Here is a 26,488-nt window from a genome sequence, read left to right as displayed (position 1 = left end):
CTTGCTGCACAACATTGTGTGCTTTTAGATGCCTGCGGATTTTTTTAACGCCTTTTTATTTGAGTGAGAAACTACCCCTTCCTAAAAATATAAAAATAAACCTCAGTTCAGCGGGTCATTTCTCACAATGTTTTATCCTGTCAACAGCTCTCCGTTGCTCCTCAATACCAAGTAAGTTTTTAAAGCTCACAATAGTGTTCAACAGTGCCTTTAAATACCAGATGAGCGTCACCATTGTGCAGGGCCTGTGACCACAAAGCGGATATTCCGCTTTACCCAGTTGATCCAGACTGCCCTGGGAATTAAAAACCTATCATAAGATGCTCTTTCTACTTATTGTTGAAAGTTACCGTAACTAATATTTACCTTTCTTCTCTCCCCGCTTTTGATTCGTGTTTGAAAAAAAGATTTTATTATAACATTCCGATCAGGGCCCGATTTCATAAAGCTGCTGAGGCACAAAAAGCAGCTCGTATACAATAAAGTGATGCTTACCAAATTAAGGTTACCATCCAAAATACCATATAAAAGGTATTAATTGTGACTGGTACCCTGCCTATGTTTGCTTAGCAGATAACTGTTAGGAATATTTACTGCTTACGCAGCTCTATGAAATTGGGCCTTGGGGTGGATTTCACAAAGAGTTTAGACAAGTCTCATCTCGAGTTTAAGTTCTTATTCGTCACCTTGGAAATAGTTCCAGGAATTTGAGAGAAAGCTTGTTTGATAGGCGCCTTTAATAATTATGCATCTGAATGAAAGCACACAGGTTGGTGCTACAAGGGTTCTTTTTCTACATGATAAGTTATCACGTACATGTACGTACACGATAAGTTTTGATTTATCGTGTGCGTACACGACAGGTTGTTGGGGACTCATCCTGTATATGTACACGATAAGTTTGGATTTATGTGTACGTACATTATAAGTTGTCGTGTACGTACATAATAAGTTGTCGTGTACGTACACGATAAGAGACGTTTTTGTTTTATTCATGTGACGGTTGGTACTCAAATGAAAAATGTTTAAATTTGTTATAGGGGAATGAAATTTGTTTCTTCATGTACATGTAATGGTTTCTTGAAACCATTGGTTGTAATTGGGTTACCCTGTGTACTAACTTGGAGGTACGTACATGTACATTAGTTAGAACCACACAGTGACCGCGTGCTCGCCATGTTTATTCACGGTATACACGGCATCCAACTCAGAGGGAAATGAGCATGGCACCTGTTCTGGAGTTGAAAGTGTTCATAATTTTATTTTGACCGGATAAATCAAAATTGTTATTTACGTATAATACGTGCGGGTCAGGGGTGGGTTTACTGTCCAAGGCCATCAGGGGTGGGTTTAAGTTTTTGTGGTCCAAGGCTATTCAGTTCCAAAAAGCACCAAGGACCTAATGTGAGATGCTGAAAGGAAAAGGGAAAAGATTTGTTGTTTAGTAGGGGACAGTTTCTTGATTTGTGCAATTCAAAACGAACGGCACTGGACACGTCAAAGACCAGTATTCTCACTTGGTGTATCCTGCGGCCAATGTAATGTGCATTGATAATAAATCTGTGAAGATTTGACTCAACTTGTGTGCTTTCAGATGCCTGTAATAAAATGCTTCATCGGGTATGAAGTCTTAGTGATTGAGTGAGCAATTAATTACATTTTTTTCAAAACCATTTTTTTTTTTTTTTATACAGCGGGAGCCGTTTCTTACAGTGTTTTATACTATCAACAACTCTCAATTTCTCGTTTACCACGTGAGTTTTTAAGCCAACAATTAATAGGCTAATTACCAATACATGTATATGTATTGTCCAGTGTTTGTATGCGAGAGATTGGCTGTTGCGTAGCTTGTATAACAAAACCCCTTGACTTGAGGGAGTTTATCGAGCTCCATTGATGGGAAGATCATCATGAACGTTTTAACCAGCCTTATGAACAAAATGCTCCTTAGATTTGCATTCCAAATGGTGTATTGACAGAAGTTTTATGCACCACTTCTTTTGATATATGTTTCTGGTTCACAGAGCACGTGTTCTTCTTTCAGGGTGTCTCATGCTTGCAAGCTGCTCCTGATTTTTGCCGACATTTCAAAAATACAATCACCTATTCACAGTGATATAAAGAAACAACCATCTGACATGAGGGATATGTGTAATATCAATCGAAAAGGCGCGAACTAAATTGTTCTTTACCAGCAAAAAAGAGGGCCGAAGAGACAAGCACCATTAAAACGCTAATCACAAAACTGTTGTACTTTTCATTATTTTTTATTACAATATAATGTTTTTTTTTATTACAATATATATACCTTTTTTCCCTCAAACTTAAATTATGACAGTATTCTGAGAGTATTCAACGAAAGATGAAAAAATGCTTAAAACAAATTCAAAAGCAAAATATTTATTTTAGGATACTCAAAACCATTTCTCGATTTTAAAAGTAAAAGAAACACATAGTTCAAATCATTCAAAAGGGTACATGAATCAGCCGTCGGAAACCTGAAAATTAAAAGCGGTATAAATGTTTTGTAACTTTTTCCCTTTCAAAGTCATACATAAATCAGTCGTCTGGTACATATATACTGCTTCTGGTGAAGTACATGTAGGGCCTACATGTTTGTTTTTTACAAAGCATTGGAATTCAATAACAAATAAAATACCGACGGCTGATTTCATAAAACATTTTTTTTACTTTTAATAGAACAACATAATCTGACTTATCTGCTGATGATTTAGCAGTATAAAAAGAAGAAGAAAAAAAAGTAAAGTCGTCTAATTAAAAATACAGTAATGATAAATTATAAGGTTTTTATCATTTAAATACTGGAGTGAGGTTTCAAAGGTAACCGCTTTTTTTTTGCATCAGGCCATTTCAATCATAAACACCGTTTTTAAACAAAATACTATTTTACACAACATCAACTTCTTAACATTCCTCACTCCAACATGATTTCATAACATCTGTTTAAAAAGCATCGCCATGTCCGATGTACACCATAATATTTATGTAGGCCTACATGCTCTTTGCTTTATCAAGAAATATCACAAATGTACTGACTGGATAAAACCTACATCAATTGCTAAACAAAACATTTAGTTTCTTGATTTAAGCAATACATCACAACCACACAAAACACTTTGTGCAACATTTAGCAAATTGTGTCTCAATCTGTCGCTAACTCCATACAATGTTTACCGATCGCATCTTAAACAGACAACTTTATTTCATCTTAAATGCCTATTTTGTTACTTAATTGTTAAATATAAAGTATACATATTATTTTCAGTTTGAAATTTCAAAATTTACATTAAAGCTGAAGCTCAGAAGATTGTTGTGAGAGAATTTTTTTTCGAGCATTACAATACATGTGATTAAGGTTTTTAAAGTACACAACAAGTAGGCACAAAATGGCAAACTTAATGGTTCACGTGGAAGGGCCTGATGTCAGGGCATGTCGTGAAAGGAAGTCTAACCTATGAGTGGTTAAACATAATGCAATTTTAGATCAGTTATTCAAAGTTTCCAGTTGACCTGTGTGTGAATGCACACAGTGTACAGTGCAATTTTTGACTTGTAGGGGTGGAAAACCCCTACATTATTATCTGCAATTCAAGGTAAATTTTACAGTTGTTTCAGCCAGGATTTGGTAAAAGGGCGTCTGGAATTTCTGTAAGTTTAAAAACTGGGTGTCCAAATTGTTTGCTTACAGTCCAATTACATGTACATTGTGAATGACAGATAAAACATGGTGTCCAAATCAGCTACATGTAGGTGTCTAAAAGACACACAGACACCCCTTTGGCCAACACTAAATGCTGCAGCTTGGGGCTCTCAACTCACAACAACTTTTCAAGTCGAGACAAAATTTGACAGCCCCCCCAAAAAAAAAAAAAAAAAAATCTTAATTGATCATGTATTTCAATCACCGTCCATTGATGTCCATTTTTACTGAAACCTAGCACGTAGGATTTAATTTCTTTCCCTAAACTTCAGTGATTATATTATTCCGAAGCCACCTTTCAGGTCAAGTGAACAACAGAAAGCTTTGGTTTTAGAATAATGTGGAAGAGCTACATGTAGGCAAAAAAATGAATGAAAAAAACTATGTACATGATATGCATTTATACAATAAATACTTTACCACATTTGTTTATACATCATTTTCTATTTTATACCAACTCTCTAAAGACTTATTGAAAATTACTTCTTATGGTTAAGCTCTCTCAAATACTTCATCATTATTACTAGTTGAATCAACCTTCAAGGTTTTGCATCACTTGGCTTCTACTAAACTGACAAGAGTTGCAAAATAAAAGGCAACTTTTTGTAAGTCCAAAATCCATGTTATTGTAATGTACCTGATACTTAAATACCGACAAGAAACTGAAGTACAGGTCAAAGATCATCAGTCTTTGCATCTGTTTACAGCATTACATTTGGAGATTCCATCTCTATATTAAAGCTATCTATAATTAACACAAGTACATTGTACATGCAGGGGTGAAGTGCATAGACCTTTTCACAAATACCCATTGAGCAACGCGCTCGTACAGAGTATTTGTGATTTGGGCCCAATTTCATAGAGCTGCTAAGCACAACAAATTTGCTTAGTATGAAATTTCTTCCTTGTCAAAAACAGGTCTACCAACCAAATTTCACTTTGTTGCATTTTGCTTGTTACTGGTATTCAGCTGTTGTTTGCTTATCCTGAAAATCACATGGAAATTTGGTTGGTAATCCTGTTTTTATCAAGGAAGAAATTTCATGCTAAGCAATTTTTTGTATGCTTAGCAGCTATATGAAATTGGGCCAAGGTCAATGCTGCATCGGAGACTTACTGGCATAAAATCAAAGAAATTGGTGGGTAATTGAGCAAAAACAAAACTATCTAAAAATCAACCCAAACTATATGTACTCAAATTTTATGTAAATACACAGAAATGATTATGTTAGCAGAAATTGCTAAATTATTTGTAAACTGAAAGTATTAGAATCATTCTTGTTGTAAAGAGTACAAACATGAGCAAGAAACCAGACTATTTAAGTGTCCCTGTAAAGCCAGCCCTTTACATGTAATGTACATGGCAAAACAACCAAAGTTTTGGAATGAAGTACACTGTGTATACTTGGGGGAAAGACCTTTGAACACAACAGGCCTACATATTGTTTTCTTTTCCTTACAAAAATGTTTTTGTTTTTGGAATGAAGTATGTTTGGAAAAAGATCTGAGCACACACAGTGCATATTTTTTGTTCCTTTCCCTCTCAATCTGTTTCTGTTTTTAGAATGAAGTATGTTGCAGATCCCTCTGGAATTCCCAGGAAATGAAATCTCCTGAATGATAGAGGTCAGGTTTAGAGCATGGCCCACGATGACCTTGGGTATACCATTATTCACTTTCCAGCACAGAACTTACAGTTGGAAGAATGATCAACAAGGGGATTGTTGTCCAGGAGGTTTTTTCTCTAATATCTGTCAAGGCCCTGACCCCACAGAAAAAGGAAAGGGGCAGAAGTAGGGCTCGGAATAATCTAAGGAAGCTGTGCATGTTGACATTTTGGTCATCATTTAGAATCTGACTGTTTTGCAAGACAGCAATTTGAACATGGGTGCCTTTGCCATCTTTGAAAGCCCTGTCAGCATTTTCTTCATCAGATCTATCTGTACATTTTTGGTTAGCAGAAATAGGTTACCCGTCAAAAATGCCATTTCAAAACAATGTCCAATTTGTGACTGGTTTCCTGCTTAATTGCACTAAGCAGATATTTTTGAGGCGATATATTTCTTTATAAGCAGCTTTATGAAGTTTTCCCACTCCTAGTCTGAATCCCCGGATACAAGACCAACAAAATTGATGTTGAAGCTTCTTGTTATACTGAGTAACCAGACTATTGTTCCCATTTCAGCCTCGGTTTGAATTCACTTTGCGTTTCAAGAAAAACATTTTTCAAGGGAAGTTTTCCACCATTACCATCTGTATACCATGTAGGTCCAAGTTATGCGCACAATTTTGTAACAACACTAAGTTGTTCCATTTTGTGCACACCCATTCAGCTCAAACCAACAAAACAATTGCTTGAAATCCAATCCTACGACAAGCATGGCCTAGATTGGCAAGTGTAATATCATCGATTGAAAACCAATCAATTATTACAACATTCTACAATTGTTGAAACCCCACTGCCAATTGGAATCAACAATAGAAACAACTACCGCAAACTGTTTTTTTCTTTCACAGATGATCCAATGAATCAATGGTACCAGGTGTAAAACATCACCAAGGTTGTTTAGACCACACTTTTAAGAAAACAACACTGTATAGGAACTATTAAAGGTATTACTTTGTCGTTTAGCCTTTTAGTGAGAATGACTCTGCATGCTATTAAGGGTCAAAACGTCAGCCCAATATGTCTCTTTGTTAGTCATATAAAAGCAATTTGGAACCGTTTCCAATCAGGGCTCAATTTTTAGTTTTATTACACTCGACTGCAGTAACAACGAGTAAATTTCTCTACAAGTCGAGACTAATTTCTGTCTTACTGCCTAGCTTTAAACATGACTCGATAATTACCATAGAGCCTGCATAATGATTGTACATGAAGCACATGTACATGTACATTTCCCAGTAATACCACTGTTAATTAGAAACCCACTCAACTAAATCAAGAAGAAATACACTTGTTGGAATCACATGTCTTTTTCAATTTGACTGTACATGTAGCCTACATTGAATCACAGAGTTTTCATGCAAACTCGTTTTACTGTCAAAGTGGGGAAGGTTCATAAAGTATCAAACTCAAGTTATTTATACAACCATGGGTTTTTTCATTTACACATGGAATTTTTCCAGAGAATTACTGTCCCTTTAATCTTTTGTTAACACAAACAACACCGTATCTGTATTTACATTTGAATAATGGTGCTAGGATGTGTCACCTGCTGTGTGTGCACAGTGCCATGCCTGGGATAAAACCTTAAAGGACAACTCCCTGTTTGGGTAAAATGCTGCACTTTAGACAAAACAATACTTCCTTATTTATAGACTGGCAATGGCGAGTACATAGTATGTTCACATGAGATGCTGTTAGTATTAGTGTTTCTGAAAACTTGAAAGAAAAAGAGAAGTTTGTTTTTTAAGCTGAATTTCTCACCAATTCATTGGTGATGACTAGTATGATATATTTTCTCTATGATTTTAACATTCAATCAATGCTTCGTCTATGAACATAGATGCTGTTTAAGACGAACATTGTTTTGAGGCATGAAAGTGTGAACAATGAAAAGGTCACTCAATCTGTTCTATAAGTCTTGCAAACTGAGCAATAAGCGCCTTGTTAATGTCGCCATGTACCAGTCATGCAAGTGATTTCTTGTTAAACAACGAACCTTGCCAAGCCATAGCGCAAGGCTATGGAGGCCAAGCTTGCTTGGGGATTGGTGCTGCATCTTGCAAGTTACGGACTGCTGGCTGAGCACTGAGGCAACGACTTTAATTGAAAACACAGCAGGTGACGGCCAAGCAAAAAAATATCAAATAAGATTGTAGCTCAAATTTAACCTCTACAAAATACATGATGGCCTGTGTACAAAAATAGTTTACCAATTAAACCACGTACACTGTACATGTACATAGAACACTAGTTCAGAGTTGAAACAATCCAGTAGTTTTGAATCGTGACATAACTTGGTTGTAAATGTTTGCAGTATAGATGAATCCATCATACAGCGACAATGTTCATTTATAATATTTTCTCCAGCACTCCAGAATTTGGCACTTTTTTTTTTAGAATCTTTTTACAATTTACATGTAGGAATTGCATTTTCAGTTCAACGTTTCCACTTCACAACAGCCTACTATGGCTCCCTCAAATAGATTTTATCACAAAAATAAGACCAAAGCAAAACACATGGCTTTAACTCCCCTACAAGGACAAATTATCCGAACCTTATCTGAATTTTAAACCAAAGAACAACTCCAACATTTAGCTACATCATAGAGTAAGGACAGAGAACTCTATGGCTACATGTACTGTATCTGTACAATCATAGAGTAAAATGCACCCATACTGTACACTGATGTTGTGCTACTAGTACTAGTACATGTACATTAGGCCACCGTGGTGACCTTGAAATGCTAGGTAGCAACTTACAATTTTCTTTTAGGATTACCTTTACCAATAAGGAAATAAATGCCTTGGTGCCCTTGCCCGTTCAAAACAAAGCATACAGGTCTGTACTATCACTATAACATATTCTGTAGTTTGTAAGTTTAAGGAAAGTTTATAATGAATATCATGCCAAGCTCTGAGCTTATTTAAATTTGCATAATAAGAGTGCCTGCAGCAGAGCCTTTAAAAGACAGCTTAAAAACAAGCTTTTGAAACTTATTGCTAGGTGAATAAAAGAGATTATCACATGCCCCCTCACATGCACTGCATTGTGTCATGGGTCACTGACTCCAGTAAATGTTGTACCACCACACACCCTCCAAACCCAAGAATAAAGCTGAAACCTTTATAATGCAGGTACTTTTTCATTAACATGTTTAAAGTTTGGTCTTGAAGATATAAACAAAGTAAAAAGTCAAAGAAGACCAAAGCCATCACTATTTTAAGACAAAGGGAAACAATATTTTTGGTTTATTTATTAAACAAATCTTTGAGCAATGGTTTATACTTGTTTACATTTTAATGTACAGTAATATATTGTATGTATGCATAGAATTTTTACAAACAAGACTGATTCCAGCAAAATCAACTGACAAAATTCATCAAAGTCCATGTATTTTTCATCGCAAAAAGCTGTTTTTAGAAGATAATTATCACAGAATGAGGTTACCTGAACCTGAATGTTTTTTTTTAAGATTCTAGCAATTTAAAAAAACTTGTCAGAATTTTACTGGAACACATCTCAAATTTACAGTTTTGTTAATTTTTAACATTTCCAGATTGACACCTTTTTCTCTTTTAACTCTGCCTATGAAAATTGACAACAATTATTACACCCTGATTTTATAATGCATTGACAATGGTAGAACTTGATGGAATCTTACAACAAATTAGAGAGCTTTTTGTCATATTTTGTTTTTAAAGCGCACTGAGTTTTTACTCATTAATGATTGTTAGGCCCTAACCTTCAAGCTTGACACTTCATGACAGCGACCCTGGTCATTGCCTAGGTGCCCCTTAAATGTTCCAGTAAAAGTTGTACAAATATCACAGTGGTGCCCCCTAAAGAAAAACCGCCTAACTCTTGCCCTCACAAGAACAAAAAATCTTGACACAGAGGGCACATTTGTTATTTTTTCAAACTTTCACATTTCATTGGTATGGTAAAGTAACGAGTTAATGTTCTCAAAATTTCATATTTCATTGGTAACGGGGTAACATTTTTTCTCACCAAGATCAAGACATGCCTAGCACTAGCTCTGATGAGGGTTGAAAAATATTGCCCAACAGAAAACAGATTAACTTGTCAGAACACAATACGGTTTTCTATCCTACAAATACTGCTGCTTGTTAAAAAAAGTGTTTGAGGTCATGTACAATATTTGTGCGCATAACACCATAAAAAAAAAATTCAAAAGTGCATTACAACACAATACTGGATGGAATGTTACCCATTGTCAGGTAACGTATCGTGCCAGCGATAAAAATCCCAACACTTCTGCTAAATAGTTCAACAAATCAAGAATAGAGTTTTCACACTGTCATTCATTGAGTTTTTATCAACCGTATCACAATGAGCATAATGAGTCTCTACCAAGGGTGGTACAACAGAACAGCATGGTGGGTGGCGTTCACTGGAGTGCACCACTAATTCCCATAGCATTGGCCGTTTTCGCAAAGAATGTTTCGCAGCTGAGTTGAACACGGTTACAAATTTGGTAACGTTAAAATTTGAATCGCATTAGCCATTTGCCATATGTATGAATTAGGGTAATGCAGCAGGTATGTGCAACCTGTCAAGTATTTGATGAAGAAATTCGATTGGATTGTATTGAGAAATGTTCTCTGAAAAAAGTACCTAATAAACACAGGTAAATATCTGTACTGTATTCTTCACTTTGCACAGCGACAGTTTAAAGGCACTGGACACTTTTGGTAATTGTCAAAGACTAGCCTTCACAGTTGGTGTATCTCAACATATGCATAAAATAACAAACCTGTGAAAATTTGAGCTGAATCGGTCATCGAACTTGCGAGATAATAATGGGGAAAAAACACCTTTGTCACACTAAGCTATGTGCGTTGATATGACTGATTTCAAGATCTCAAGTTGTAAATCTGAGGTCTCGAAATCAAATTCGTGGAAAATTACTTCTTTCTCGAAAACTATGGCACTTCAAAGGGTGCCGTTTCTCACAATGTTTTATACCATCAACCTCTCCCCCATTGCTTGTTACCAAGTAAGGTTTTATGCTAAACATTATTTTGAGTCATTACCACAGTGTCCACTGCCTTTAAACTCTCAAAATCTCAATCAAATCTGCCTTATCTCAACAGTTAGTTTGTTGTAACCAGTACCCCCGTATGTATGTCTATTCCTTACTCTGCATGTAAAGGGACAGATACAAACTTCTTATTACTCATCAAATACAGTAGGCCTTGATGTCTTATCTGAAAAAGTTAATTGAGCTTTCAGTTTATAGTCAAGTCTTTCCATTGACTTCAATAACAGGATTAATAAGCCCGGTTCAAACTTCCTGCGAATGTGAAGCGAATTTTTAGGTCACATCCCTATTTTTGCTATATGAATGTTTCGCAGGAGTTGAGCACAGCTTAACTGTTGTGAATTATTCGCTGCGAATGTGTGACATAAATCTTCGCTTAGCATTTATGAACTAGACTTAAAGCGTCATTAATTGCTTGTTGACAAGACTCTAGTCATACCATGGAAACTCTTTCAAATGTTCCTGAGAAAAAAATAAGAAAAAAATGATTCTTTAAACTCATGAGTGCCTTGGGCACCACTTGCGACAGACACCAGTACTTTTAAAAGGACAATAGTATATAATAAAAAAGAAGAACAAAAAACCTGTTTTCTGCAGACAATAAAGAACTATGGCTCCTTTCACAGCTTTTGATGTGGTTGTAAGAGATGAGATCCATCATTCTAAACCATTATCTATTGCTTCATGTCACTTGAACAGAATAGACAAGCAGTAATTAAAATGTGACAAACAAATCAACAAAATAAATTTCTTGTATATCCGCAAAGTTTTGGTTGGTTGATTTATTGTATTTATTTGAATTTATTTTTTTTCCCAAAAAGGAACAAGGAATATAGAATGTAAAAATAACCACCCAGCAACAATCAGGTGAAGATAATAGACTTTGGGTATTGGATTAAATTAAACTTGTATACATAGTAACTAGCCTCAGGCAAAATAACTGTTGAATTGTTGTCACTGTGATCAGGAATTTTAAAAGTTCTGTAATTTTTTGAATTTTTTTTTAAATGTTGTACGGTTACTCCATAATTCTTCTACTTTGAAGTGTTTTACAAAACTGAAAAGCTATATATTTTTTCATTTTTTTCAGGAGGGTTGAGTAATTCAAATTAAACTGCTTTTTAAAAGTGAACATAATAGCCCCTACACAAGCAAACATAATTTGCCTATGTCATCTTAGCAGGAATTTGGTTTAAACTAATGTTTTCTGCTGTACTCAGTTCCATAAAATTGCTTCTCATAGTTTTATAAGGCCTACAGTTTTCAATCCCTATCCCCTGGTTAGTGGTAGGGCAAAATTTAGGTTAAAATTCTACTGAGTACAAGTAGTACGAGTGACGCCATATTTTCCTGTACATTTTATGAAAACACCCAACAAAAACCAACTCTATATATATAAAAACCAACTCAATGTTTTTCTTCTCCGTTTTGTAATGTTCAGCTGCTGGTCCTGTGGCCAATCATAAATCAAAAAAATAAAATAACACATAAAAACTAAAACTTGAAGTTTTCTTTTTATAGTAAAAATAAGACTCTGAAATGCAATACATCTTGCTTGAATGAGATTACTTTCAAAAACTAAAAGTAAATCAACAAAACTTTTATAATACAATGATTTTGTTGTTGTTTTTGTCAGTAAGGCTAGAAAGAAAGGTGTGAGCTCACGAAAAAAAAACCTTAATTGAGCACAGTCTTCACTTCTCTCTGCTTCAAATAAAATAAAAACTTTCTTTTGACCTTTGACCTTTCATACATCACACACGTTGAGCACCTTCTGTTTTTACCTTCCTTGCTTACACAAAGTACATGTCCAGCACAGCTCCTTAACATATCAAATACAATTTTACATTTTACATTCCAGAATTCCCTTGCTACCACTTGTGTCATAATCCAACATTTCTTTGCTTGATTTTGTAGCTGGCTCAATGCAATCATGGAGAGCCACAATGCAATAAGGCTATGGAAGCCTGGCAAATGACAGAAAGAAAAAGTTCATTATTTTTAACAGATTTTTTTGTGGTCCTCAAGTCAAATTGATGTTGGATTTTTGCGGTTTACAGGGCAACTGTGGTTGAAAAACAAATGAAACCATAATCAACGAATACTGTTTTACAAAATAATGGTCCCATTTGAAGTTATTTACACGTTTTGTTGTTGTTGACCAATTTGGGATGGCTGATGTTTTTACCAAGTTAACAAAATTTACAAGTTATTTTTGTTGTTTTAATTTACATGACTCACAAAAATAAGTCAATAATTTGGAATGCATTAACATAAAACTCAACCACTGGATTGTTTTTGAGACCAACAATCTTCTTTAATGTGGTTTTATGTACATTATTGATGGTTCAAAGGTACTGTTTGTTAAAGGTACTTATGGAAGTCCCTTTTTTTTACTGTTTAAATCAAATCACTCTCAAAGTTTTTGGCAAGTTGGTTTTCCAATAACGACAGATCTGTCCGAGGCCCTTCAATTGCTGCAGGGTGCGGGTTGGTACAACTTAGCAGACTAGGTCTGGCTGCCAGCCCTTAGTAACCATAACGCATCCAATTTGCATTGAAGTTCGAGTACCGACTGTTATGGGGAGCTGCTTTCTGACCGTGGAAGGGGCTTGTGGGGAAGTAACCACCCTGACTCTGCTGCTTGTAGTTGTAAGGAATGAATGGACGTTGCTGTTGATGGTGATGATGGTGGTTGTTTGTGGGTGGTGGCAACGCTGCCAGCTGCCGATGATGATGTTGGTGGTGGTGGTGGTGGTTGTTGCTGTTCTGGTACTGGTTGAGTTGTCGTTGATGCACGCCATTGCTGAACATCAGCGGATGCCTTTGTTGCTGGTGGTGGAATGCCAGTGATCGCTGAACCTCCTGAGCAAAGTCCGCGATCAGTGTCAGGGTCTGACGTCGCTCATGTCCCATCAGACACACCGTACTGGAATCCACAACTCTGTGAAGAATCATCAAGTACTCGTACCTACAAATGTCGTCCCCGACAAAGTGATCATTCAAATAGCTCTCAAGCTTTTGCTGTTGTTGCGGCAACTCGCTGAAGTCGATGAAAAAACGTGAACACATGTATCTTTCCAGGATTTTTATTTCCTCGTGGCTCGCTGGGAGGTATTTCCGGACAAGGAGATTGCAGTATTTGAGCAGACCGCCTCCTCGGATTTCTTCAGGGTTCCGCGTGGCGATCAACTTATTGTTGAGGTGGTAGAGGGCCTCGTTGAAGTTCCCAAAGACACTTTCTCCGATGACTGTCGGGTAGAAGTTAGAGTTCATCGGGATTTCAGAAAGTTTGTAGAAGAAGAGGAGTGAATCGAGGATGATCTGGAAAGAATCTACACTGAATTCAAACTGACGCCTCATCCTGTCTACAAATTTGAGTTCAATATTCTTGCCAGTGTTATTAGACAACGAAATAAGGCTCCAACGGTCATTATCGTTGTAGATTTTGACCATTTTTTGCACATAGGCCTCCTGCATGGTGCATGAGCTCATTTTGTCTGTACTCACCCCCTCTGGAAGGAAATTCAACAGCGAGGTGAACACGGCTTCCTTGATAATGTGGGTGTTTTCAGTCCGTGACATGTCCACTCCGAAGATCAAGTCGACGTCGTTGTAGGACTGGTGTTCAGAGGCCCCGAGAATGTGGCTGGCTGCCCCACCGTTCATCCGGACACCGCGGACATGTACCCCTGCTTCTTCGAGTTTGCCCCGTACCACATCGATCAAATCAAGCAGGCTCATGTCCAACGTTGGAAAGTTTCCCCGGCCGTGGACCGTCATGGTCTCCCGTCGCAGTACATGGTCCAGTCGGTTAACTTGGTCATAACTTAGCACCTGAAATCTCGTAGTGGTCGATTCGGTAGTGGCCATGCTTGTCCCACAAATAGTCTCCAGTCCTCTTCAGAATTGAATGTTAAACTGTAAGAATGCAACGAGAGGAGAACCAACCAGAGAGTTAAACAAAATACAGACTAGTGTTTCCACAGTGAACAGACTGTTGCAACTATTGACTAATATAAAATGTCAACCAAAGTCGTGCCTGCACTTGTCCCCAAGCTAAGTATTGCAGATGTCAGCAACTCGATCAGCTGGCGCCGCTTCACATATATGTGAGCTTTAAAATCACTACGCGAAACAGCTGTTTTCTCAATTATTAAATGAAAACAGTTCGTACCATTCGGGAAAATTGCTGTCTAAGTATGAAATCAAATTGGATTTGACGGTCCTTCAAATTCACGGTTATAAATTTTATAAATGTAAGCTGTTTCAGGTTTTTATCAAGGAATGAGAGAACTTACTGATGCGCGGATTTATAAAACCAGACGCATTTTGCCTTAACCAATAATTGTTTGTCAGTTTCGTAATCTGATTGGTTAGGTAATTGAGTTGCCCCTGACGATAGCCAATGGCGTGCGAGTTTTCTCCTTGTATCTCATGAATATTCAGTTATTTTTTTAGTTTCCTTGTAGTTGGTGTCATAACGTTGTGCAACAAAATAGTGATGGGGTAATTTTCCATGACAAGACTGTTTAATGGCCGGAATTCACGGCATAACGGCGGAAAACAAAACACTCAAACCAACACTGATATTATTTGTTTGGATAAGAGGACAAGATATATTTCCACAATCATGTGAAATAAACCAAACTTTACCGAAATTAAAAATCCTGTTGTCATAGTTCGACAACATGGAATATGTAATTGCGTGGGCGTAAAAATTCATACCGAGTGGGCCAGCGGCGGCCATGGGTTAGGGGGCGGGGCAAATTGAATTAAGCTGGGGTCGAAATTTGCGGGGGAGGACAGGCGTCTCATCCGGCATGATTCTAATATTTAAATGGGGGTGGGGGATACATGGGAAAATGAAGGGCAGAGGTCCGGGACGGTAGTTACAACTGACAACAGACCAAATGGGATAATTTTAACTCTGCATTTATTTGTTGGATTATTTTTACTGTACATAAGACGCAATTTTAAAGACTATTATTTGGGTAATATTTAGGGAATAATTGTTGAAACTGAAAAAGATAACTGATTAATTTTATTATATTCAAATGGCTGTACCGATCCGAACAACAACAACAACAACAACGACAACAACAATGACAATGACAATGACAACGACAACAACAACAACAACAACAACAAATTATGAAGTTTCACGTGTTTTTTGCAAGACAATGTTCATTCAAATTAGTCTTCACTTCAAGTTTAACTGCCATACTTATTGTTTCATGTCAAATCATAGCTAATGAAATTTTCGTTTATAGCATTGACAGCTAATTTTCCCATTTCCTGTCAGCCACTTACTTCATAACACATCCCATGTGTACGAATGCGAATTATGATTTCCACGAACGTACGTATGGTGTCCAAAAATAGGCAGTACTTTTTATTGTGATGAACAGATAGACTGATCTCATTTGTAATTAGGCTGAGAGGTAATGCTTGTTGTTGTTTGATTGTTTTGGTGTTGGGGTGTTTGTTTGTGTGTTTGTTTGTTTGTTTGTTTGTTTGTTTGTTTGTTTGTTTCTTTTGTTGTAGTTTTTGTTGATTTCTGTAGGATAATTAAAACACACATAAGGAATTTGTATGTTGCGTATAAAACTGATTTGAATTAGACCTGACTTTTTTAGTTTGAAAATAGCAACCATTGTTTTCAATGAACTTCGCTAAACCTACCCACCCCGACACACACAACCAAGTGGCTATTCATAATACATGGTCTTCGCCGAAAATTTTGACATTGTTGAAAATTAAAGGTGGCAGCAACAGCGCCCGCAACGGCAAGCAAATGGACTGGTCCAATTTGACAGCGCTGGCTGATGTACACGGCTATCAGACACAACCTTGTTGTACATCAACTATAGCTTATACGTTGAAGTCTGTAAATATGTACACAGTCATTGAGAAATATACCTGACAGGCGCACTCAGGGTGGACAAATGTGGTGGAAAAAAAAATCATACTTATTAGATTTTAACCACAAAACAAGGATGAAAAAAACATGACTAATGTCGAAGACACATTACCGCACCACAGACCCGATGGCAGGATACATCTAAGGAAACATTTTGTGAATGAATGACTTCTTTAGGAAGAATTGTTAATAATAAGTAATAGAAAAGTCATTATTATCATGTAATAGGGAACTATCGTCATTTTCAAATTAATAAACAACACCTTTCGAAATGTCATGTGAAACAGATGCGAGATCCTCCTGTCTGCTTATGTTTTCCGGAATCAATGTGGGCGGGATGGATTTGTGAAAAAAATGAGACTTTATTACCAATGTTTCAGAGGGCTTTGTTGTGTAATGGATCGGGGAATTGCAGGGAGACATCCAGGGGAAATAACACAAAATTCTAAATTAACTTTCCGGTGTTGACGCCTTTCTTTCTTTCTTTTTTGACAAAAGAATAACATTTCCCCATTATGAGGTAATGGTAGAGTTTCACGTAAACAGAGTGGGTTACGCTTTCAACACTGGACGCGATAATGAAGAATGAATTGATAGGGGATTTAGAAAACGGTATAGCTATTTTTATTTTGGGGGAAAAACAACAACCGCATTGATCGAGTGAGCGAGCATAAGGTGAACTCGCCAATTGACTTTTGTCATCAGGAGATTTGATATTATTTCAGAAATTACTCTTTTACTTTTGGTATAGGCCTATCTGTACCTCTTCTTTTTGTTATCAGTCGATACTTTGTTTAAACAATGCGAGGGAGTCGAACAACTTCAGATAGTTTAAAAACCGAAGAATTCAAGGATTAAAGCATAATTCAAAATCCTGTGGAAAAAATTGGCATGTCATGTTGATGTTTTTAAATTAAAGAACCGATAATGTACCACCCTTTGTGTTTCTCGAATGGAGATAATTTGCCCCAACGAAAACATTGTGTACGCCACCCTATCTTCATCGTAACCTGCTAGAAGCTTATGAAACTTTGAGTTCATGTCCACCTTCAAAACCAATTAATGCATCCATTTATATTTTGACCCTCCTCGCAGATTCCTGGAAAACAAAAAGCATCCCGTCAAAGGTGATTGCCGGATATTACACAGACAAAATTTACAAAAGAATGACTCTAATTAATTAAATTGACACATTACGCTTTGGGAAAAGTTGACAATTAATTATTAAAGGCAATGACTGAGTGCTAATTGACAATGGACAACCCGTGCGCCCCCGCGAAACTGCTACGGTGTGTACGCGGCAAAATTTCCCCCAACCGCCAATATTTGGAAATGAATTTGAAATGACATAAGAGCACGTGGCAATTATAGAGGTGGGTGGATGGGTGTGAGGGCAGGATGTGTGTTTGGTGCAATGCCATGCATGGTTCAAATTAAATTACAATATACTGGAAAAGTGTTGGATCAGTAATATGTGAAGGTTTGCGTATTTGCCCATGCGGCTCATTTAAAGCAATCTTAATATATATTTTTTCTTCATGGTCGATCCTTTTTTTTAAATAAATAAATAAATAAATAAATAAATAAATAAATAAATAAATAAATAAATAAATAAATAAATAAATAAATAAATAAATAAATAAATAAATAAATAAATAAATAAATAAATAAATAAATAAATAAATAAATAAATAAATAAATAAATAAATGAATAAATAAATAAATAAATAAATAAATAAATAAATAAATAAATAAATAAATAAATAAATAAATAAATAAATAAATAAATAAACAAATAAATAAATAAATAAATAAATAAATAAATCTGCACACCGATTAAAAATGTTGGACTATTTAGCCAATACCAGAGATAGGCAAATATAAATGTCAGTAATTTAGATTTTTCAAATGCGCCAATTAAAAGAGTTTACAGAGAAAGGGTATCTTTGTTTTTTTTTTAACCGTTTGGTTTTCATAATTCTAGCCTATAATTATGCCTATAGTATTTTCTTTTTTGGGGGAGGAGGGATAAAATTATTGTTTTTTAAAACCATCACATTACTTCCAAGTGAAATGATTCTCAAAATACTTCATATCTGCTCTTCTTCTAAACCAAGTAATTTCTGTTCCCATTAAATTGTCTTAGGAGTGATTGCCAAACGTGTACATCCCCTTTTACCGAAGTATTTCCCTCGCATTATTTGGGGTTCCAAAGGCATACTATAGCTGCTTAACAAAAAATGTTGAAAAACCAACAGTCCCGCTTTAAAAAAATGTCATGGTTTAGACATTTTCTCCACTTGACGAGTCTGAGAAGTAGACTGTAACATATTGTCAGTCTCCTAATAATCTTCCCTCCTGATCCATCGACCTCTACTTCTAATCTTGACTCCGGCTTGCTTTCCCGTGCCCCCGCAATTAAACCTGCTCGACATCCCCCGCAATTTCTAAATGACTTCGCCTGCGATAATTTACACGTTTTGTTCTGCACATCAGAATTGCCATCCTAAAAAAAATGTCGGATGTTTGAATCGATTTAGAAAGACACAAATTCAAAAATGAAAAGCACTATGACAGTGGCAATTTCGTAGTACGGGGAAGAGACAAGCCATCGGTGGTTTATTATCGGCGGGATGATGGCGGTCTGTGGTGAGAGCGCGCCCTCTTGTAGTAGAAATAGGAGATCCTTGAACCAAGACTAGGCGGAGAGCAGCATCACAGACGCTACATACAATAGCACCGCGACATTGGGGTGTATACGATACGGACGGAAGCGCAGTCGGAAATGTTTATTGCGAAACGGCGACAAGACACGGGTTTCCCCCGATCGCCCACGCATAATGAGACACTCTTAATGCTGCGTGCAGCATCACGGCTTACAATGACGTCAGTTGTTTTCATTCAGGAAAAACAGACTTTGTTGCATGTGTTTTAAGGAGGTCGCAAGGTTTTTAAAGATGAAATCTCATTGGGACCTTGGCTAAACTAAATATGTTTCAGGATGACGTTGTTTGTTTGTTTGTTTGTTTGTTTGTTTGTTTGTTTGTTTGTTTGCTGTTGATTTTGAATTGTTACAAACCCTAATAATTAAAATTTGTTATGTATATAATAGTGTGTGGCTTACAATACTGTTGGTTATCGAGACAAAAACCACACAACAAGACGAAAAGTGTGTTGAAAATTGCATTGAAATTTAATGTTGCTTGCAGTCATTATTCCCGGTCTTGTTGCAATGTTTTAGCTTTACGGGATGACATTGGATGGCGACCCTACAAAAGGCAAACCAGCAACCAAATTCTCCTTAGCCCATCCCACTCAGAGTCCATGAGATCCCTAACAACACAATACCCCTGAGGTTTCCCCCTTCTAAGAATAGAAATTAGCACGGTAGACCCACGCAAAAAAAAAAAAAAAAAAAAAAAAACATGGCTCGCCCCTACTAAAAGCAATGCCTCTCTGCCCCTCCCCTCCCCGAGCAAAACTCCTGGCAACCATTGCGCAAACCAAGATATGAATTTGCATTAGAGGGTTGTTTTCCCATCCCCCGACATTCGTAATACCACAATTTGACTCAAATATTTTTACGTCCTAGATATTGTAGTTGAATATATTATGTGGGTGTTGTAGTCTCTTTTTGCAATGTCAATTAACATTTCATTTCGAAACTGCAACAAAAACTATTTGTGTTATAATAGTTACACACATTGTTTATATCCCGTTGTTGCAATAAACAAAACTATGATAATTGAATGCCAATGATTTTCGTAGCTACAATAAAAGCCAAAACGAAAAAAGTGAATCCTGTCCCATGACTGAACATTTTGAGAAATTACATCACTATTTACCATGAATGCCGAGAATAGAGAACACTTTTAAGCTGTGAGATAAAACTCACACGTCGATCGTGTCTTTTAAGTGAAATACCATCTGGCGAAATGTTTTCACATAAAATGGGAATAATAATGAACTAATACAGTGTTTTGTAGTAATGTAGCAATACGGTTTTTGTGTCATGTCAGCAAAATGATGTAATCCACCTTTAATCCCATCTTTATTCATTCATCGGGTTTCATAGCTAAGAGTGAACCACATCATCGTGACAGCCATCTTAAGACAGGCCGTCCAGACTTGTGAAGTGTGCATTGATACCTCAGTAATTGCACACTTTCACTAGAAAAAAAGGGGGAAACTATTCTTAGACAACGTCTTGTTTAAGTCTCTGCTCCTTGAGACGTTCAGTGAAAACAACGCCATATGGCGCCAAGACATATTGCTCCTAGAATGAAACTGATGATTCACACACAAACTTGACTTTTATTTCCATGTTTTATTTCCATGTTGTTCAAAACAAAAATGTAGTGACACCTCCTACTACTGGCCAATAATCATAAAGCATATGCGCCACATCAGATTGTTCATAAGATTTATGATTCACAAAAAAAAATTTAAACAAATGTAGTGAAGCTCCCTATAAACTTCTGGCCAATATTTACAATAAACCAAGGTTTCGTAAGGTGGGGTGGTACTTGCCAAAATCATGTATCCGTTCTTTAAAAAGAACAACTTTTCGCAATTATCTCCAGGCTATTTGCAAGCAACCAACCACGGCTCTCACAATGCAATACATCCGTATTTGAAAGTTTTAATTATATTTGTACCACTTTGGTCCCACGTATTGCTTTTAACGCGGGAAGGAAACAAACTCACGCACTTTAACGTGTCCCAGTGTTCGAATACTCGCGAGACTTGGCACGGTCTATAGGTCGGAACACTTTAGCAGCACAAGGGACGTTTGCCTATCAGCTTCTTTAAATAATATCCCCAAGAAAATGATGTTTAAATTGGAAATGTGAATGTCTTTTTTGTTGTCTTGGAGATTGCCTGAGACTAGTTTGTCTGTAAATTGCCCCCTTGCGACATGGCCGTTAAGAATGCATCGTCACATTGCCGCGTGCGTTGCCTACGGCGCGAGAGATCACATCGCTGTCTGTATGTAATCGCTTTATAGGAAAGGCGTGGGTTTGCCATGTGCTCACCCACCACAAACACAGTTTTCCCGAAATCACCTTACGGGCTTACATGGTCCACAATGAAGGGATAAACATTCAAACATGCCCCGCTGTATGTTGAAAACCGATTAAGGAGCAACTAATATGATCTTCCCAGAGAAATAAGCCTCGCCTTACCGCGATAGCTACAAGGCTCCATGGGACATAAATAGAGGAACCAGAAACAGCCGTATTGACGATGTAAGTTAAATTCGATGAGTGCGGTCAGCGTGTCACGTAGGCCCGTTCCTCTATATCAACATGCATTGGATTTTTGACTTGCCATCACGATGTGCCCACGATAAGTTTTGCTTCGGGTGCATAATGTTGAATGAATTGATCAATATAAATTATTTCAGTGTTCAGTCTCCCCCTTAGCACTCTGTTTTTGGTACCAGAGTAAAGCTTCGAACTCAACGTCAGTTTTCTCTTTATCAGTACAATCTTTTTTTAGGGACGCAATGCTTAGCTAACAACGTGAAGGATCTCTGCATTGACAATGAGTCTTCAATGTCCCTGATCAAATCGACAATTATTTGGCAGTTTTACATGGTTGATTAATAACGAACTGTCAGGGAATTTAACGTACGTCGTGTACGCACGTTGCCGTGGCGGGGAACAGCTGCTGAACAAACCCGTTCATTGACACCGTCAGAGTGACAAGTGGATGTTGCCGTAAAGGGGAATCAGTGGGATGTTTTGTATTTTGAGAGAATAATTGTGGATTTGTGGGGTAGGATTTAGTATGGACTATCGTACCACCGACCTGTTAACACGTTGTGTGTCTGTGACTGCTGGGTATTAAACGAGAGCAATGGTGAGGGTTTTGAAACACTTTATTTTTTTTAAAATGAAATGACACCTTGCGAAATGATTTCACTTGATATTGTAGGAATAAAATGTACTTTGAGGTAAGTAAGTAATAATTGTAGTAATCACGGGAGCAGGCCTACATTTTGTTTCCATTTCTGCAAATAGAGGATCAACTTTGGTATTCAAATCCACAGTGAAATATAGAAAACAACAACAAACAACAAACACAACGACAACACCAACAAATAAACACTTAAAACATAGGTCACAACAGAAACCAATAAATATAATAATAAACATGTGGAAAGTTTCATCGGCAAGCGCCTTATGAGTGAAAAGTTTATTTTTGTAAGTTTCTTGCGTAATACGTTTTCAGCCTCCAATATTGTGTATGATACACAAAACATGTTTGCTAAATTTTGTCTTTTGCATCTCTTGGTAGTCGTGTGACGATATAATAATTTCAGACGTGAAACAATCTCCAATTTCATCTTACATACAGAAACAAGCCTTCCCGAGTTTCCTTTTCCAATATTATAGAAATGGGGAGATAATAACAACCATTTGGTCGAAGTTGCGCAATCATGACATCGCATAAAGCAAGTCTGCCTCTAGAGTTTGCAATATTGACAAACAGGAAATTAATGCCTTCGAAATCAAAACTAATTTACAGGTCTGCAATTAGGCTTGAACATGTTCAGAATGCAATGGCGTTTCAAATTTCAATTCAGCTTTATAACTTCGTGACGAGAAACTGAATGTTGTTTGCACATTCGTATGAATGTTTACATGAAACTAAACCTATATACTCATTGCACTGCAAATAGTCAGGACCCTTTTTGCGTGTACCATATTGCTCAATATTTCTTAAAATATACAAATAAGTTCAGATTTATTAATTCAGATCCAATACACTCCATTGTTTTTGGCCCGACATGCATAGTAAACAAAAGATAAGTTGGCAGAGTTCTGTTTTTTTTATTACTTAAAAACAAAAACACAAAAACACCTAAAAACTTACCTTGAAAATGTTGAAAGTATCCTTACTTTGTATAGTAAAATCTCCAGATTTCGGAGGGAAATATCGTACAGTAGTCACCATAAGCAGCTTGAATCACGTTATACACAGCTAGCACACGCTGTCAAAACAGTCCACATAAGCCCGCCAAAATAATTCCTCGTACCGTATGGTTACCGTGCACTTCCTTCATGCACAACGTCTCGCCGGATTGTGTAATGCCACCTTCGTTCATTTCGCTATTTCCCATTCATGCAGTCTGCGTATCTCGACCCAATCCAGTCAATACCAGCCTGTTCGTGACGTCAACTAGTTATGACGTAGGTGCTGCGGGGTTTATTGACGTCGGCAGTAATTTGCATAATTTCTCTCCGCTCTCGCTCTCGCTCTCTGCTCTGCTGTCAATGGGAAAGTTTGATTAGAAAACGTGGGCAGGTGGTTGACACAGAAGTGCGCATGCGTGACCGTGCGTCTAAAAATAATGCATGAATGGAAATAGTTGGAGTCCTTTCTGAATGTTGATTTAAACGAGAAGGTTCTAGCAAGCTGTGTTTACGTTTTGAATTGTAAGAATTAAGTTAACGATGACATGAGAAAGCTATGTTGGAATGTGCAGCCACGATTCACACGAACCACACTTCTTTAATTTTCAGTAGGTACAACATTTTATACATCATTTTGAAATATTTCGGAGACAATATTTCGTACAACCAGGAACTCCACGAAACACAAGTCGGTCTTTTTATTTGAACATAGGCCTTTGAAATATTATTCCAGAGACAACATTCCGTATAGCCTAACCAGGAACCCCATTTTATAATAGCCTATATATGATTTGAGAGACAATATGCCGTACAACCAGGATTATCCCGGGCCCACGAACCACACATTTGATTTTTTTTATGTGGACATCTAATGCGCCTAATTTTACAATGTTTAGTATCCCACAGACACTATTCCGTACAACCATGAACCCATACAAGAACCACGTCAATCTTTTCATTTGGACATAGGTCCATAACTTTAATATAGTTTGAATAATATTCAGTACAACCGGGACCAAGAACCACACGTGGTCTTTTTATTTGGACATAAGATCTTACATTATATTATTTTGAAATATTATTCCAGACACAATATTCCGTACATCTTTTATCAGGCATCTGGAAGCACACAAATTCGTGCAAAATGGCGTTTTCCTTTATTATTCTCTATTCTCTAGCAACTTTGATGACCAGTTAAGTAAAAAAAATGTTGGGATACACTAGGAAAGAATACTGGTCTTTGACCGTTACCAAACGTGTCCTGTCCCTTAAAGGCAGTGGACACGATTGGTAATTACTCCAAATAATTATTATCATAAAAAACTTACTAGGTAACGAGTAATGGGGAGAGGTTGATAGCATAAAACATTGTGAGAAACGGCTCCCTCTGAAGTGACGTATAGTTTTCGAGAAAGAAGTAATTTTCCACGAATTTGATTTCGAGACCTCAAGTTTACAATTAATTTGAGGTCTCGAAATCAAGCATCAGAAAGCACACAACTTCGTGTGACAAGGGTGTTTTTTCTTTCTTTATTATCTCGCAACTTCGACGACCAATTGAGCTCAAATTTTCACAGGTTTGTTATTTTATGCATATGTTGAGATACACCAAGTGAGAAGACTGGTCTTTGACAATTACCAATAGTGTCCAGTGTCTTTAAACAAAAACTTTCCTTTTTAATGTGATCGAAATGGACCGTAATTGTAAAAACCTTGGGATCTATCCACGTCATTCATGCCCTCAATGTGAAGGAAAAACAAAAAATAGAAAGCAACATTCTATCACCGATTGCACAAATCTCTGACAAAACAATAATTAGTATTTCACTGCTATATTGCAGACAGAATGGTCTAATTTGATAAAGATTAAAAACCCCACCCATATATCAATAGGCATATTTATTCTATTCAGATTTACATGCCCATTGACTGCGGATTCCAAAGAAAAATTGCTAATCTCTCTATGTAATATAATCGTGGATTTGAAGGGCTCAATTTCCCAGACAAGAGCCCGTGGGTAAAAAGTATGTTAATTCTATGCTCCCTTTATCGTTTTTCTATAGTATTATTAGGATGTCGTACATGCGTGCATTCTGTGTGTGGCTTTAAAGTTTAAAGGCACTGCTGGGCATGCTACTCAAAATAATTATTGGTGTAAACACTTATACTTGGTAACTGGTAATGGAGAGCTGTTGATAGTATACAACATTGTGAGAAACGGCTTTCTCCGAGGTATAGTTTTTGAGAAAAAATGTACATGTATAGCCGTTTTTAGAAGCATTTTAATAAGCATCTGAAAGCACACAAAGTTGTGCAACAATGATGTTTTTCTTTTAATATTCTCTTGCAACTACGATGACCATTTGAGTCCAAATTTGTACATGTTTGTTATTATATGCATATATTGGGATAGGACTGGTCTTTGACAATCACCAAACGTGTCCAGTGCCTCTAAACCGTGTAAAAGTTTAATGTAAATCTGGGGACATTTTGTGTTTTGTGTCATACCTCAATAGTACCCTATTCAATATGGCAAACGCTTCGCATGAGCCGTAACGCGCGTCCATCGGGACCAAAAGAGTCGGCCATATGGGATTTTATGTAACAACTCAACATAATGATATCACAGGCCTTCAATTATGTAAATAATCGTCCCCTTCTATACACACACTCTCGTGTCCAGTCAGTAGCTATGTAAATATTATTCCATTCCATATTGTGTGTATTATTAGATCCTTGGTAAAAAAAAAATGTTTAAACTTTTTTCACGACCACAGCGCGTGGGCAATCTACTGCCTTTGAGCGAATAACTTCTAGTGGATTTTGCTCTTTATTTTCGTATGTGGGTTTAACTTCGACAGTTGTTGTGAGTGATTTTGTTTCATTGCATTTTGTCATCTAATAAGATATGCTTATATCATGGGGGTATATTAATCTGTCAATGTTTTTATGCAATGTGAGATAAGAACACAAAACATGACGAAAGACTAAAATGAAGTCTAAGTGACGAGTCACTGCTGTTGCATTGTCAAAAGTAGTTCCGTCATTACCAAAATAGAATAACTCTTTTAGCAAACACTACAACAATAAATTCAAGTAGGTTTCCTTAAAAGGAAAAACGTGATAATAATCAACCTCGTATTACCACCAATATCCCCGTTCTCGTTATTTGAGGCAGCATCTTTCTTA

At 36.8% G+C, this 26,488-nt stretch overlaps 1 protein-coding gene across 1 annotated transcript; it reads right to left on the bottom strand.

Annotated features, from left to right (window-relative positions):
- Positions 1-10,395: 10,395 nt before the first annotated feature.
- On the bottom strand, positions 10,396-23,550 carry LOC117296551 (terminal nucleotidyltransferase 5C-like). The gene is made up of 2 exons (XM_033779533.1): positions 23,259-23,550; positions 10,396-14,374 (listed from the first exon to the last, which is right to left on the bottom strand). The coding sequence occupies exon 2, from the start codon at positions 14,324-14,326 to the stop codon at positions 12,983-12,985; it is 1,344 nt and encodes a 447-aa protein (XP_033635424.1). The 5' UTR covers positions 14,327-14,374; positions 23,259-23,550; the 3' UTR covers positions 10,396-12,982.
- Positions 23,551-26,488: the final 2,938 nt, after the last annotated feature.

The sequence above is a fragment of the Asterias rubens genome, chromosome 11 (genome assembly GCF_902459465.1).
Source record: "Asterias rubens chromosome 11, eAstRub1.3, whole genome shotgun sequence".
Lineage (NCBI taxonomy): Eukaryota > Metazoa > Echinodermata > Asteroidea > Forcipulatida > Asteriidae > Asterias > Asterias rubens.
The sequence above is the reverse complement of the archived record's forward strand: the minus strand, read 5'-3'. Positions and strand labels throughout refer to the sequence as shown.